The 16,992-nt window shown below is 52.8% G+C and overlaps 1 protein-coding gene across 6 annotated transcripts in view; it reads left to right on the top strand.

The window, feature by feature from the left end:
* RIMBP2 (RIMS binding protein 2) overlaps window positions 1-16,992 on the top strand; it is a 323,541-nt gene that overhangs the window by 270,051 nt on the left and 36,498 nt on the right. For all 6 annotated transcript variants that reach the window (XM_054527741.1, XM_054527742.1, XM_054527745.2 and 3 more), the window contains 5 exons: window positions 2,190-3,002; window positions 6,039-6,190; window positions 7,276-7,725; window positions 9,691-9,837; window positions 16,155-16,313. In XM_054527741.1, coding sequence (XP_054383716.1) covers window positions 2,190-3,002; window positions 6,039-6,190; window positions 7,276-7,725; window positions 9,691-9,837; window positions 16,155-16,313 — 1,721 coding nt within the window. The remainder of the gene's footprint in view (window positions 1-2,189; window positions 3,003-6,038; window positions 6,191-7,275; window positions 7,726-9,690; window positions 9,838-16,154; window positions 16,314-16,992) is intronic.

Below are 16,992 nucleotides of genomic sequence, written 5' to 3'. Positions count from 1 at the left end.
GCTTCCAGAAGTGTCTTTCCTGCTCTTGTCTTTCAGCCCTCGGGGTCTCCCAGAGGCACCCTCTCTGGCAGAGCCTCGTTCTGCTCCAGGTGACCTCACAGGAAGGTGGCTCTTGGCACCTGCGGAAGGCCATCCATCTCCTTGACTTTGAGGCACTGTTGTCAACTTAGGGGATGGCCCCAGGTCGCCCCTGCTCATTCCCTCGAGGTCTCCTCTCCAAATTTGAAATCATCTGAAATGCCCCACCTTTGTTGCCTTTTTAGCTTGAGAATAAACATGTAACAGCACCAGCAGCCCAGAAATCAACATTCTAAAGGATTTGATTCCCTAATTCCCTACACGTTTCAACTGCCCTGGACAAATAGCATGGTCTTGGTTTCTTTCTCTTCCCCCTGAGCAGAAGAAATCTTTCTTGCTAAGCTAGCAGGTTTCTCTTTCGTGACCTCATGCTGTTTTCTCGGAACTGATGGAAGCCCCAGGTTCTTTTCCTGGGTGTTTACTTGGGGTGAGGTCGGGTCACCTCTAGAGGTGTCCATGAGCAGGAGCCCAGCAGTCGAGCTGCCTCACTCACCACTCGCTCACCAGCTGTTCTTGGCTCTGGATGGTCCAGCCAAAAACTCTCACCACAGTTGGTAGCAAAGCAGTTTGAATTCTTCCCATAAGTCCACATTATCACCACTGATTTTCACATAAGCACAGAAATATGTGCCCAAGGCAGCTGGCAGAAAACCTGTGTTGAAATCTCTGGAACTTTCTCACCATGCATTGAGCCCACAGAAGCGTTCCAGGAGCCTCTTTGCAGGCAGGGATCAAAACTCAGGGCTCCATTGTCTGTGTGACAGCAGGAAACTTCCTTCACCTCGCTATGCCTCAGCTTCCTCTGCTATAGAATGGAGATAGTGATAGTACCCACCTCATAGAGGGTCTGTGAGAATAAATGAGGTAATAGATACGAAGGTCTTAGGATAGAGCTTAGCACATAGTAATTGTTCAGTAAATAGTAGCTATCACCATTACCACCACCATTATAATCATCCTCATAACCATCATCACCATCTCCATCTCATCACCGCCACCATCATCGTCATCACCACCATCTCCTCCTATGCCAAACTAAGGATTTTTAAATAACATACCCTCAGTGCAAAGGATTGGCTACTGCAAGACCCACACCCTAGGTGGAGGTTTGGAACAGAATCCAAGTCCTTGTTATTTATTTTTTTAGAATCCAGGACTAATTCAATGGTTGACATGTCTTTCCCCTGGGCCACAACACATCACATGCTCCCCTGAGGCAGGGGGTCTTTTGGGCGCAGAATCCAATGCTCAGCATTTCCCAGCCCCTCTCTGTGGGTCTGTGGGTGCCTTGTGATGAATTGAGGGAAACGGTCCATTCTGGGTCTGTGCTGGAAGTTTACCCAAACTGCCTCATCTTTGAAGCTCTGAACACTTCTCCATTTTCTGGCCATCTGCTGTTAGCAGCCTTGTGAGCCCTACTAATGAAGAAAGCACATAGAAGTTAGACTTTCACAAAATACAGCAGTCCCCACTATGTCCACTCTTAGCCACAAGAGCTACTTTGACATTTTTTTTTTTTTGCCACACAACTTGTGGTTCTGACACCAAATTGATAGTTTTGTTTCACATCAAATTTGACACATTGTGGATTCATTAAGATGTGCCCAGTGCTTTTCAAGGGGGACAGGAAATCACCTTTTAATTCTTATACTCAATCAAAAATCATAGTAAGATGTTTATTTTCTAATCTCCAAAAGCCACTGATTTGACTGACTTGTCCTTCTAACATATCTTTCCTGTGCACTGTTGTGGGCCAGCTACCACTCTAGGGCTGGGCATTCAATAGTCGTGAGGTCCCTGCTGTCCCCGAGTGTTGTTCGTGTTGAGAGGGGGTAGTCAGTGTACGTACACGGATACACAAACATGACAGTTTCAGGTTGCGATAAGTATCATGGAGAAAACCAGACTGGGCCATGGGGATGGAGGAGCTGGCTCTTTAGATGGTGGGTGTGGATCTGGCCCCAGCATGGACTCCTGGGAACAGTGGAGGAGCCCCAGGGCAACCCTGTTGCTCTGCCTTACGGTCCTGGTGGGGGAGGTGGGAGTACACTGGGGGCCTCGGGGCCCCTGCTGTGTTGGCTGGGTGATAACTCTGTCCTTGTACCCAACAGGAGAGCTCCTCGATGGCCAGAGGGGTCTGGTGCCCTCCAACTTTGTGGACTTTGTGCAGGACAACGAGTCGCGGTTGGCAAGCACGCTGGGGAACGAGCAGGATCAGAACTTCATCAACCATTCTGGCATCGGCCTGGAGGGAGAGCACATCCTGGACCTCCACTCCCCAACCCACATAGACGCGGGCATCACTGACAACAGTGCCGGGACCCTGGACGTGAACATCGACGACATCGGAGAAGACATCGTGCCTTACCCTAGAAAAATCACCCTCATCAAACAACTCGCCAAAAGTGTTATTGTGGGCTGGGAGCCCCCGGCGGTGCCACCAGGATGGGGAACGGTGAGCAGCTACAACGTCCTGGTGGACAAGGAGACACGCATGAACCTCACGCTGGGGAGCAGAACTAAAGCCCTCATCGAGAAGCTCAACATGGCAGCCTGCACCTACCGCATCTCCGTGCAGTGTGTCACCAGCAGGGGCAGCTCGGACGAGCTTCAGTGCACGCTGCTGGTGGGCAAGGACGTGGTGGTGGCCCCCTCCCACCTGCGGGTGGATAACATCACGCAGATCTCCGCCCAGCTCTCCTGGCTGCCCACCAACAGCAACTACAGCCACGTCATCTTCCTCAACGAGGAGGAGTTCGACATCGTGAAGGCCGCCAGGTACAAGTACCAGTTCTTCAATCTCAGGCCCAACATGGCCTATAAGGTGAAGGTTCTGGCCAAACCGCACCAGATGCCGTGGCAGCTCCCGCTGGAGCAAAGGGAGAAGAAGGAGGCCTTTGTGGAGTTCTCCACGTTGCCTGCAGGTGAGCCCTGTGTCCTTCCGTGGGTCCCCCAGGGCGAGAACGCCAGGATGTCACCCCGCTCGCGGGGAGGGAAGGTGGGGCAGGCAGAAGCAGGAATCCCCATCCTGACAACATGACCCTAGAAAATCCCTCAGGTCACCTGCGAAGCACAGAACCTGTGTGCGTGCGCGCACAAGAGTCCTCGGAACATGTTAGGGACCATGTTGGCAATTTTTCTTTGAGCACTTACATCAGCAAGAAGCTCATCCTACAAAAGACAGGAGGGAAGTGAGTCCCCCCAGGGGACACGGTTACATCTTCCCTGTCACATGCACCCCTGGACACATACTCATTGAGTGGGATAGTGCCTGGAAGTGCTTACACGCTTCTCAGAATCATTCCTTCTTTCTCGTCCTTGTAAATTATTATTATTATTACTATTATTATTATTTGAGATGGAGTCTCGCTGTGTCACCCAGGTTGGAGTGCAGCGGTGCAGTCTCGGCTCACTGCAACCTCCGCCTCGCGATTTCAAGCAATTCTCCTGCCTCAGCCTCCTGAGTAGCTGGGATTGTAGGCACCCGCCACCACGCTCGGCTAATTTTTGTATTTTTAGTAGAGACAGGGTTTCACCATGTTGGTCAGGCTCGTCTCAAACTCCTGACCTCGTGATCTGCCTGCCTCAGCCTCTCAAACTGTTGGGATTACAGGCGTGCGCCACTAAGCACACATACGTGGCTTGTATAAAAGAGATGCAGTTTCATCACAGAAGCTATTTTCGCTGTGATGTAAACTCCAGTGTTCTTTTCTGCTATCTCCGCTCAAACGGGGAGTGTGATGTGCCCCCTTCCTTTCCTGGGGAGACGGTAGGGAGGTGGGGTGAGTGTGGACCCTTCCTTCATCTTCTCGCTGTCTGACTCGCCAGGGTCCCAGTGCTGCTGAGTTACTGGGCAGCCAGCACCCCCACCTCCAGAAGCCTCCACTGCCCGCTCTGGTATTCTTGAAACCTTTGGTCAGCTAGAGCCTGACACAGCAGTGGTGTCAGGGGTAGATGGGACAGACGCTGCCTGAGGAGGGACAGCATGTCCAGGTAGCAGCTAATATAGGCAGGGTCAGTTCATCTGTGTTACACGACGACATTTTATTTCCTCCCCAACTGCCCAGAGTTGATCAAGAATGCTAGGATAATGAGGCCACCCGCTTTTCACTGACACCTCCCGCGATGCCTTCTGATGAGTGCTGGGGGTGCAGAAAGAGAAACACCAGACACGAGCACTCCGTGGGGAGTTAGGAGGTGAAGGGCACATCTCTCGGGGCCTTCAGGAAAGGCTTCCCTGGACACTAACTTTGAGATGGAGAGAGTCAGGTAGAGGAGGGGCCCTTAGCACAGAGGTGTGTCCCCAGGCTCACCCCAGTGACTGGGAATGAGGTCTCAGAGTAGGAAGTAAACTGGAGGGACATGTCTGTGTTGGAGGAAGAGGGTGTAGTTGGGACAATCACATGTAGGCAGCATTTCTTAGAATTCATGCTTCAACCACGCCCCATGTAACATCCCCCCATGGTCTTGGGTATGGCCAGGGTTAGCCATGCCCGGGGATGGTGGTGCAAGGTTGGTGTTCTTCAGAGTAACACAGCTGGTGGGAGATACGGATGTGCTTATACTCACACACACCCCACATACACACACACATCCCCCCAGACCCACATACACGAATACATGTACACACACCCACAGACACCCCCACAGATCCACATAGACAGATACACATACACATACCCACATACACACACACACAGACACCCCCACAGACCAACATACACAAATACACATACACATACCCACAGACACCCCCAACACCCCCACAGACCCACATACACAAAAACACACCCCCCCACACACAAATACACCCCCGTACACACACCCACAGACACCCCTGCGACCCACATACACAAAAACACACCCCCACACACATACCTCCCACAGACCCACATACACAAATACACATACACACACCCACGGACACCCCCACCGACACACCTTCAGACCCAGATACACCCACACACACCCACCCACAGACACACACACACACATACACAAATACACACTTATACATACCCACACACCCACACACCCACACACCCACATACACATATACCCATATACACATATATACGTACACATGCATCCACATACACACACCCACATACACACATACACATGCCCACACATCTACACACATACACTTACACACATCTATACATACCCACACACACATACACCCACATATACACACACACATGCACACACACATATGTACATACACATGTACACATACATATATATCTACACACAAACACACCCACATATACACATATATGCACACATTACACACATACACCCATACATATACATTTACACACACATACACACATGTACACACACACAGAAATGGATTCTCAGGTTCAACGATGTCATCAGACCTGGTCTCTTCATCTTTCAGTTTTGCTCAATTTCATGGGGTGGTAAGATGGGGAATATGAGGTCCAGGCAGAGGGTAGAGGGAGAGAAAAGAGAGAAGAAAAGGTAAGAGGACGAGGGGCGGGCGGGGGGATGAGAGGATTGCCTTCTGCCAAGATCTCAATTCCGTTTGATCTGCCAAACGCCGGCATCTCGTTGGCCCCTCTCTGAGCTAATTGTGTGGCTGCCTGGCCAGGCCTGAGACCCCTGGACAGAGGTAGCTCTGCCGGGTCACATAGACTGAGGACAGGTAAGGAGATGGTTCCACAGACAGTTTAGGTTTGCATTTCCCAGAAGATGGTGACTTAATGCCGAATTTAAAGGAAAAGGGCGGCTGTGCATCCTGGTATCTGACTATACCCCGGCCCCACCCTCCCACCTCACCACAGTTTCTGATGTGCTTTCAGCACTGTCTTCTCTTTTTCCCTGGTGACTTTACTGAACGATCTCGTTTCCAGGTGAGATGGGCAGAGCCCAGTCATGGCTCACCTGCCAGGGCCGGGCCCTGAACGCCTCCGTTCCTTTCTTTCCCCTCCCAGGACCCCCAGCACCACCGCAAGATGTCACCGTCCAGGCTGGGGTGACCCCCGCCACCATCCGGGTCTCCTGGAGACCACCCATGCTGACGCCCACTGGGCTGTCCAATGGCGCAAACGTCACCGGCTACGGCGTGTATGCCAAAGGGCAGAGGGTGAGTTTTCGTTGGGTGGGGGGGCCTTCGTTAGGCTCTAACGCAGCAGAGACCGGCCCAGTATTTGCTCAGTGGAGGAGGCAGGGTCTGCTCTTCCAGCCCTGATCACTGGAGGTACCCTCAATCCCGAAGACTCCATCAGCGAGCACTAAGCACCACCCACCCCACCCCAGGGCCCCTTCCTCATTTCTAGCACTCCCCCCACCTCCCTCCTCTCCCTCAACGCCTGCCCTGCTGTGCCCTGGATTAAAAATGCAGGGGTCAGAGAGGGGACCCCCAGTATCAGCACATTCTTGATGGATGACTGCCTTATTAATTTCAACAAACTGAGTCTTAGCAAGATGATACCCATGGCCCAAGGCGCGTCCCGCCTTGAAATCCTGCTGGGTCTGCACGTTAACGGGTGGCCAGGCCTTGACTCCAAGAAATGGGTATATCCCTGGTGCCTGGTGTAGGGAACCAAGGACACCAGCCCCCTATCGCTGCCGGGGGTGAAGTCGAAGTGTCTGCCCTCAGGGAGGGCTTGGGAAAGCAGCTGCTCCTCACGGTCCCCAGCTCCGCCCTACAGGAGCAGGGGTGACTTGGAAACAGAGGCAGTGCATCTGCCTGAGTGGCTTCCTGCGGACGCCTGTGCTGAGGCTGGAAGCCCCCAGCATGGGCCCTGGCCCCTGCAGTGGAGGCCCTCAGCCTGCTCTCTCCCAGCAGTCGGAAGCCCACGTTGGCCTCTGCCTGAGCCCCTCTCTTCCCTCCAGCTGTGGCGGTAATAAACCTGACACTCACTCCCCTCTCTGGCCCCTGCATGTACTCAGAATGGGTCCAGAGGATGGGAGATAACGGTTGAAGTCACTGGCCTGATAGAACCCCCTACCACTGATTGGGTCCTGGGGCCTGAGGTCTGTGAACCTGCCCCGCCCCCTCCCCGCAAGACTTCCTGGAGCTTCCACACCTGGCATGTGGTTGGAGTCGGAGGTCGCTGGGCATGATCCTTTGCACCGGGCATCTGGGCAGAGGACTGGCCGGCTCCGCATTGCAGGACCGTGGGGCTCATCTCGGGCAGCCCGCGAGCCAGCTGTGCTTGTCCACAGGTGGCTGAAGTCATCTTCCCCACGGCAGACAGCACGGCCGTGGAGCTCGTGCGGCTGCGGAGCCTGGAGGCCAAGGGCGTGACCGTGCGGACCCTCTCCGCCCAGGGCGAGTCCGTGGACTCTGCAGTTGCTGCCGTTCCCCCCGAGCTCCTGGTGCCTCCTACCCCCCACCCGAGACCTGTACCCCAATCAAAGCCATTAGCAAGTTCTGGAGTCCCCGAAACCAAAGACGAGCACCTGGGTCCCCACGCCAGGATGGATGAGGCCTGGGAGCAGAGCCGCGCACCTGGCCCTGTGCATGGGCACACGCTGGAGCCGCCCGCGGGCCCCGGGAGGCGGTCACCTTCACCCAGCCGCATCTTGCCGCAGCCACAGGGCACCCCAGTGTCCACCACCGTCGCCAAGGCCATGGCCCGGGAGGCCGCGCAGAGGGTGGCCGAGAGCAGCAGGGTAAGGCTGGGGCTCCCGCTTTGGTGGCTCCTCAGTCCCTGAACCCCATGGGACGGGGCCCTGTAATCTCCCCAGCCCATGGAGGGGGACCCGCATCCCAGCTTGCAGGGAGGGGGGCCACGCTCAGCCCACAGCTTTGCTGGTGGACTCTGTCATGTGCCTGATCCTGACTGAGTTAAATGGTGTTTTTTATTTACTAATATGTAGCCACATAACTAAGGAAATGCCAGGCACTTGCCTGGCTTAGAAAGCAGCCTCAGAAAAATCCAGACATGGCCTTGGTGTGCGACAAGGGGTCTGAGAGTTGCCCGGTGGAAGTTGGTCAGGACCCGCTTTCCTGAACTGGGCTCTTCCTGGTTTTGCCGGCTGCAGAGTCCTAGGTTCTGTGTGTGTGTGCATGTAAATATATACACACACATGCACATGTGTCTATACATATATGGACATGCACCCATAAGATACACGTATCTGTATGCATCCTCACGTATATACATCTATACCTATGTGTAGACATGCATATGGGCATATAGGTCCCGCGTACATATTTGCATGCCTACTAACAACTTTTCTGGGTCCAGGAGAAAGCATGTGGATTGTGGTAGGGCATGTTCCGGATGATACATGCAACGGGACGTGCATTTTTGAGAAATTGCCTGCAGAGTAATGCCCCCCGTGCAGGGCTGGGGGAGGAGATGTGGGGCTGGGAGCCAGACCGTGTGCCTGCACCCCTACCCAGAACCCACTCTCTTCTCTCCTGTTGTGTTGAGCCCGTTTCCACCTGAGGCAGCAGCCCTCGGCCCTGCTGGGTCAGCCTGTGGGGTCTCACCGGGACCCTACACTGTCCTCCTGTGAGCGTTCCTCTGGGCTGGGGGCCAGGCCAGGGAAACCGAGGCGGGGCACGCACCCTGAGAGGTCAGTGCTGAGCAGCTCAGGTGCGTCTAGGAGGACAGAAAGGACGATGGTGACACTGGGCAGGGAGCCACCTTCCGCCCCCACCCCGTCCTCCTGAGTGGGCCTGCCCTGGCAGCGCCTCAGCACCTCCTGAAAAACTGGAAATTTTCTGTGTAATTTGCTAATTCGTTTGACATTGGCCACTAATGAAAATACTAAACGTGAATTTGTGGCCTTTCTGTAAAGGAAACCCTTCGGAATATATGAATTCACCATGGCTCTGATTGGTTCACAGGCAGGAGCCCAGGCCCTGAGCTTGGGAGGTGGTGCTTCTGGGGAGGCCGTGGGCAGGATGGGGTAGCAGCTGCCCTGTGGGATGCCCTGTGGGATGCGGCTCCACTCCTGCTCCAGGTCCCCAAGAAGGCTGTGAAGGCAGGGAAGCCTGGGGCAGGAGAGAAAGCAAATACTTCCAAGTCCTATGTTTCAGACAAACGTGAATTGATCAAAGCATTAATAAAAGCTGGGCAGAGGGGACCAATGGAGGGAATGAGGGGTCATCTGTGTATCCAAATGTTACCTCAAAGGTTAAAAAGAGGCCGGACGCGGTGGCTCATGCCCGTAATCCCAGTAGTTTGGGAGGACGAGGCGGGCGGATCACCTGAGCTCAGGAGTTTGAGACCAGCCTGACCAACACAGTGAAACCCTGTCTCTACTAAAAATACAAAACTTATCCAGGCGTGGTGGTGCATGCCTGTAGTCCCAGCTACTCAGGAGGCTGCTGCAGGAGAATTGCTTGAACCTGGGAGACAGAGGTTTCAGAGAGCTATGATCACGCCACTGCACTCCAGCCTGGGCAACAGAGTGAGACTCTGTCTCAAAAAAAAAAAAAAAAAAAAAAAAAAAAGATTCTGGTGGGTCTGGGGCAGCAAGAGGGTGGCAGAGCTGGGCCCAAAGCACTGTGTGGGGGGTGCCTGGCCAGGCTCTGAGGGGCTGAAGGTTTGGTGCATGCAGGTGGGGCTGAGCGTGGCTGAAGGTGGCCCTACCTCACCCGTGTGCCTCCTTTCTCTTTCCAAGTTAGAGAAAAGGAGCGTCTTCCTAGAGAGAAGCAGCGCGGGGCAGTACACCGCCTCGGATGAGGAGGATGCCTACGACTCTCCAGACTTCAAAAGGAGGGGCGCCTCGGTGGACGACTTCCTGAAAGGCTCGGAACTCGGCAAGCAGGTGAGTGCGGGCCGGGCCCCACACCATCCTCCTGGTGGGCACGGGCTCAGAGCAGGTCCCGTGGAGATCAAGAGACACGGGCACTTTCCCCACTACCCTTGGGTCCCTGAGAGAGTTGGAGACGCCCAGCTGGGGTCCTAAGTCATGCTAGATTTCTAAAGTTTATGTTTAATGATGCCTGTCACATACCCTCACTGGGGATAATTGAAAAAGTCGAAGTGCAGGGCTTCCACCCTCCTCCACTGCACCATCCTGGTATTCGGTCATGTGGGTGGTTTTGCGGGTCTGGGTAGGGTTAGGCTCAGTTCAGGCAGAACCTGCCATTCGCTCGTTCACCTCCGTTAACTGGGCAGATGTTTGTTGGCCATCTGTGTGCTAGGGAGGCATCATGGGAGCCAAAAATAACACAGTCAGTGTTCGTCCTTCAGAACAGCAAAATGGCAGAGCTGGACTCATGAGGAAGACATTCAGCCAGTTTGGGGTTTCTGTCTAATTTCCGATCATGCATATTCTAATGGAAATGCCCTCAGATGCAAAAAGAACAAAACTTGGACAACAGGAGGGACTGGAAATAACCGAGGACCTGGGGAATGCTAAATCGTGGGAGCTTGAAGACGCTGCAGATATCAGATCACACAGTATTCTCTGCACCCACTCCCACAGCAAAACAGCCCGTACCCGGAGAGGGGGACTGGCATCTCTCAGGCCTGGGTTTATGTCCCGGCTGGTTACAGACCACAAGGGAGCAAGTCCCCCGACTCCTCCAGCCATGACGTCATGGTCTTCATCTGGAAGATCCAAGTCATCCAGAAACGGAATGCCCAACTAATCACGGCTAAGATGACAAAGACGTTTAATTACCCCACATCACAGGGAGTCTGCAGTAGAGGCTGCGAGGTGGATTTTTGGCTCTCAGTGTGTCAGGGGTCTAGATTCCGTCTCTTCCATTCTCCTGGCCTTTCTCGTGTGGTTACAAAGTGGCTGCCATAGCTCCCATAATCACACCCTCCTATGAGAACACCCCAAGAGGGAAAAAAGGGATGGATGAAAGCCAGATTTCCGTCCAGTCAGACTTTCCATGACATCTCGCTGAGCAGACTGAGGTCACATGGCCACTACCCAGGCAGGAACTGGATTCCAGTGAATGGCTTATCAGTGATGTGTCATCCAAAAGCCCACCAGGAAGGCTCAGTGGTAGAAAGGAGAGCTTTACTGGTGACATCAGTTTGCAGACCAGGAAGAGAGAGGCTCTGGCGTGTGCTGAGGGTGCTCTCTCTGAAGAGGGAATGGCAGGGTGATTTTTATGCCTCACAGGGTCCACATTACACAGAACCACATGCATTCAGGTTGGGGAAAAGCTGTCCATCCACCCGAGAGGAGTCACACACCCATGCAGTCAGTAGACATATCTGTAGCATCCTCCGTGTGCACCGCACATGGGGCGGGATTTTAGTGTTAGAATGAGGTGGAATTGGCTCTTTCCATCAAAAGGTAAACCCCAGGACTCAAAGCCTAAGCTAAAATGGGCTTAAGCCTCTTTAAGCTGAAACTGGCTTAATGTCTACAGTCGCTTATCAGAAAACAGTGTGTGTAAGGCCGGTCCTCTGCCCAGTTGGAGTTGCGTGGTCTGGGTTGTAAATGAGAGTTAGAAGGAGTCCCATAGCTCCTGTTGTTCAGGAGTTTAGCAAGAGTGTGGGTTTCCTTGCAGCGTAGGAATTTAGAGAGCAGCCATGCCAGCCAGGCCTTGACCCCTCAGCCCCAGGTACCTTTTATTTCCCTAACCTTAGGGGCCATCTCAGTTGAGAAAGAGGTATCTGTTTTGGTCTCTTGGGTCACAGATGATTCATTCTCTTGGTGTTGGGCCCTGGGTGAGTTCTGGAGATAGGATTTCTGTTGACTGTTGTACTGGTCTGCTGGGGCTGCCATCACCAAATACCATAGATCAGGTGGCTCAAACAACAGAAGTCTGTTTCTCACAGTGCTGGGGGCTGGAAGTCCAGGGCCGAGGCACCAGCAGGGCTGGTTTCCCCTGAGGCCTCCCCGAGGCCTGCAGATGGTGCCTTCTCCCTGAGTCCTCACGTGGCCTTTTCTCTGTACATCCCTGGTATCTTGTCGTCTTTTTATAAGGAAAACAGTCCTATTGGATTAGGACCCTGCCATCATGATGTCATTTAATCTTAATCACCTCTTTAAATAGCCTGTCTCCAAATAAAGCCACATTGGTGGTTAAGGTTTCAACTTCTGAATAGGGCAGGGTGGGGAAATACAACTTAGTCCATAGCAAATGTCGAGCCAGCAACACCTGCCACGATAGCACAGGTTTTACTAGGCTTTCTGTGTATTACATGACACGCAAAACGCAACTGGCACGTAGTAAGTGCTCAGTAAATGTGAGCTCTTATTTTATGTATACAGGGAAACTGAGGTCCACAGAATTGAGATTCTTGTTCATGATTATGCAGATGGTCTTCTAACAGAGCTGGAGTTAGATTGAACTGAGGCCTGCAGACGACCTGCTTCCATGCCTTTCCCAATGTGCCATGTTTTCCCCACCTATCCAGGAGTGAATCATTACCTTCCCTGCAATCTGCACAGGTTATAAACCCGGAGGAAAGCCTGGAGCACTTGTTCTCTGGGTGTGGGACCCATACCCCCACTGGTTTTTGAGATCGGCATTCAGCACTGTCTTATGGCAGCCACAGCCCCAGGTGGCCACAGAGCCCTTGACATGTGGCCACCTGGGGCTGAGTGTGACTGAGGCCCTGAATTTTTACTTTTATAAAATTAGTTCCAGATTAGTTTACATTCTAATTAGTTTACATGTAAACAGCCACACGTGGCTGGTGGCCACCAGTGCTGGCGCCCAGCTCTGGATGACCACACCTGCTACAAGAGATGACTTTTCTAGAGAAGAGTAGAAACACAGCGGCAGAAACACAGCTCTGCACTTCCGAGGGCCTCCCACTCCTTCTGATGAGACTGCCGAGGAAGTCTGTTTGGCCAAGCATGCTATTAACACGTTTTCCTGCTTGTTTTCTTTTTTAACAGAGCAAACAGGTCTGTTTCTATTAAAATTTAAAAAGCGTTAATATTTAGCAGCATTGTTTTATGCTGTATTCATTTAGATGACAAGTGATACTTATTTTCCATTTACAGTTGAGATATTTTCTTTAAAAGTAACATTAAATATTGATTCAATTCAAAGAATCCATTCATTAATTATACAGATGGCGTCTGGGTAGGTGACGCATCATGACAGTGGCAGGGAGTGACTGAAGTTGAGCTGGTGCACAGACTGCCAGCTTTACAACCCAGGAAGCGTTCCCCGACCATCCGCTTCCCCACGCTGCCCGCCCCGTCACATAGCCCTTACCCCCTGGCGCTATCCCATCTGCTCCAAGACACTGACGTTCTAGTGGGCGGAATCTTCCACTTTTAGTTGACTACGGTATCTCTAGCATTTTCACACGTAGTAGGTGCTCAATGAATGTTTGTCGAATGAATGAAAGAAGGGAGGCTGAGAGTAGCTGGGACATTTGCTCTGAAAAAATCACCTCCATTCTCCCAATATTACAAATGCATTTTCATTAAGTCCACAATGAGAAATGCTCACTGTACCAATAAATAATATCTTTAGTTATCTATTTTTAAAAGTATTTCATTGACAAAGATTGTCTATGTTCCAGGTGTACGTCTTGATGACTGGATGTGGGTACACATTGTGTAAAGACTGTCACGCATGGCTGAGCATGGTAGCTCAAGCCTGTATTCCCAGCACTTTGGGAGGCCAAGGCGGGTGGATCACTTGAGGTCAGGAGTTTGAGACCAGCCTGGCCAACGTGGTGAAACCCCGTCTCCACTAAAAATATAAAAATTAGCTGGGCGTGGTGGCAGGTGCCTGTAATCCCAGCTACTCAGGAGGCTAAGGCATGAGAATTGCCTGAACCTGGGAGGTAGAGGTTGCAGTGAACCGAGTTGGTGATACCACACTCCAGTCTGGGCAACTTTTTTGAGACTCCATCTCAAAAAAAAAAAAAAAAAAGACTGTCCCAGTCAAGTTAATTAGTACATCCGTCATTGCCCATGCTGAACACTAGGCCCCCAGAACCTGCTCCGCATGTAACCAAAGTCTGTACCCTTATTAAATCTAAAGAAAGAGGCTTTTAAGAGGAATTTGTGATTTTTAGTTTGGCGAGAGAAAAGGTGGTTTGCCGAGTGATAAGACTGAAGTTTGCTATAGTGATGATCAAAATCCTGTCTCGTGGAGGCTTTACCTCCACGAAATTTATAGCCATAGGCCTCCTGCTGGATGTGGGGCTCAGCAACTCCCCTATCTCCAGGGAGTGCCATCTGCCTGCTGGCATTCTCCACTGAGGACTGGAGGGTAAAGCTGTGTGTCCCCCCAGGAGAAGGCACCTGCCAAGTAGAGTGTCTAAGGTCATGTTCTCTGTCAGCAGAGGCAAGGGCAGACCTGGACCCTGGTCCCAGCCCTGTCGTTTACTTGCTGAGCACCTTCAGCCAGTCACTAGACATCTCACTGAAATGCTGGTGACCTTTGCTTAGAACACTATTCCAAGAATGGAGAGAGGGCTGAACTCAAGCATCTGGCGAATGCCAGACACCTCCTTCCATCCCAGGAGTTGACCCCTAGCTCACTGCTGGGGTTGAATAAAGTGAGACTGTGCGGTGGTGCAGGAAGTCCCTCCCTCGGGGCCTTGGGAGGGCATCTTCAGACCCAGCCTCACCTTTTTAATCCATTTAAACCCAGTTTGCTTTCATGCCTTCTGCTTGGAGCCTGGTTGGAAGCATTAGGGCTGGCGCAGCTGAGAGGCTGGTGTTGCAGACTGCCTGGCCGAGGCCCTTCCCGTCTTCCCTCTCCCAGGCTTGGGGCAGGGAACCTTCCACCCGCAGTGCCACGCAGCCCCCCTCAGCAGGCCAGGAACTGACCGTGACGCCAATGCATACACATCTTCATCTAGGTTAGTAATTGAAACCAGATTTTTTTTTTAGATAAATACATCACAGAATGCTATTGAATACCTTTGTCTTGCCACAGCCCCGCAAAATAAACTGTTCTTAATCGACGCCATGTAGCAAAACTAGAATATCTTTATGGATATATTGCATTCATAAATCTGAGTGCATCAGAACGTGTAGTTTGAGTTGTCGAAGGTTTACTTTGCTTTGAATACTGTTACCACGTGACTAGTTGCTTTCTCTGTGAGTGGAAACCCAGCGGCTGCTGCTGGCACCATCACTGGGAGAGACCACCAGGGCTGTCGCTGTCTCCAAGCTGGCATGTTACCAGGTAGCCTCTTCATTTAAACACACTTTTTTGTTAAAGCCTTTATGCTGTCCGCAGCCTCCGCCCAGTGCTCCTACTATCTGCACAATCTTCATCTCATGCTGAGGCTGAGCTGGACCTGGAGTAAGCACACAGTTGGTGCGGCGGCTCCACCTCCTGCCAGGCCAGGCCGTCTGCCAATGTCTGCGCGTGTGTGTTAGACAACGTGGCATGTTTTAAAAACCTAACTGTCTTTTTTTTTGTTTTGTTTTTTGAGATGGAGTCTCGCTCTGTCACCCAGGCTGGAGTGCAGTGGCGTAATCTCGGCTCACTGCAAGCTCCGCCTCCGAGGTTCACACCATTCTCCTGCCTCAGCCTCCCCAGTAGCTGGGACTACAGGCGCCCGCCACCACACCCGGCTAGTTTTTTTGTATTTTTAGTAGAGACAGGGTTTCACCGTGTTAGCCAGGATGGTCTCCATCTCCCGAGCTCGTGATCCGCGCACCTCGGCCTCCCAAAGTGCTGGGATTACAGGCGTGAGCCACTGCGCCTGGCCTAAGTGTCTTTTTATGGTACATATACACCTCACCTTACCACTGTCCCCCTGCCCCTCTGACACAATGCTGGATCCGGCGTACACCTGCTGTGCACTGATCCCCACTGTCACCAGAGTTTGGAGCCTTTGTCCAGCCAATAAGTTGAAGAAGCTGAGGGTGCCCAGAAATGGTCATTCTGCCCGCGGTCTTGTAAGCCCCAGTGGGTTTTCTGTCTTGTCCAGAGCTCAGGTGTTTCTGTACCTGTTGGAGCTGAGAGACCTGTGCTGATCCCGTCCATGACACTTCAACAGAGAGAGTGGGTGTGTCCTCTCTCCAGTCTCACTTTCCAGAATGAGTAACACACACCCTGTGCCCGTCTCTAGGCCTGTGAGCCCCGCGAGTCAGCGAAGCAGGGAAAGGGTTGGCAAGCTCAATCTGGCGTCTTGTAGGATGCGGGAGGAGCCACCCACTCAGTAGCCCCTTTCCTTGGCCCCCAGCCACACTGTTGCCATGGAGACGAGTACCACACGGAGAGCAGCCGGGGGTCTGACCTCTCAGACATCATGGAGGAAGACGAGGAGGAGCTGTATTCTGAAATGCAGCTGGAAGACGGGGGAAGGAGGCGGCCCAGTGGCACGTCCCACAATGCCCTCAAGGTGAGTGGCCGGGGAAGGGGGACCCTGCACTCCGTCCCCAGAGTAGCTCCATCCACGTCCCTTTGCTGGGGCTGGTGAGGCAGGCTCCAGAGGGGCCTTGCCCTACAACCAGTAGCCCTCGGATTTGGATTCGCTTCTTTCTCACTATTGAATCTGCATTCGGGAATTACCTACACTCCTGACTTGCTCTTGGCCAAAAGGTCTGGGTAAAGGAGTTTAGAGGAATCCATTTGGCACCCTCCAGGGGGCACCCAGCTCTGTGCCAGGAACTGAAGTGGGGGGAATAGAACAAAGAAGACCCCCCTCCGCAGCCTTAAGTCTCATCTCGAGAGAATCGGCAGCCGAGAGAGCGTGCATCAGCCTCTAAATCTAAAGCGGAGGCCAGGACGGTGTGGTCAGCAGGGAGCTCCTTAAAGGAGGGCACTCTGGTGGTCCTGCCTGGTGGTGGGCAGGGGTCAAGCACAGTGAGGCTGGAGGAGATGGGTGTCCCATATCTGATCACACTGGCCTCACAGACAGGCTGGAGGCTCCATGCCCCTGCTCAGACCACCTCCCGCTAGACCCTCTCCCTTCTGCTCTGGCAGAGGCCATCAGCAAGGGGTCGACGGGAGGTTACCTGCAGGAATATTGAGCTCGAGGCACCCTAGAGCCAAGGAGGGTGGGTTTCCCATCCATGTGG

Source organism: Pongo abelii, chromosome 10 (genome assembly GCF_028885655.2).
Source record: "Pongo abelii isolate AG06213 chromosome 10, NHGRI_mPonAbe1-v2.0_pri, whole genome shotgun sequence".
In the NCBI taxonomy this organism is placed as follows: Eukaryota; Metazoa; Chordata; class Mammalia; order Primates; family Hominidae; genus Pongo; species Pongo abelii.
Note: the sequence above shows the minus strand (reverse complement) of the source record. Positions and strands in the feature narration are given on the sequence as shown.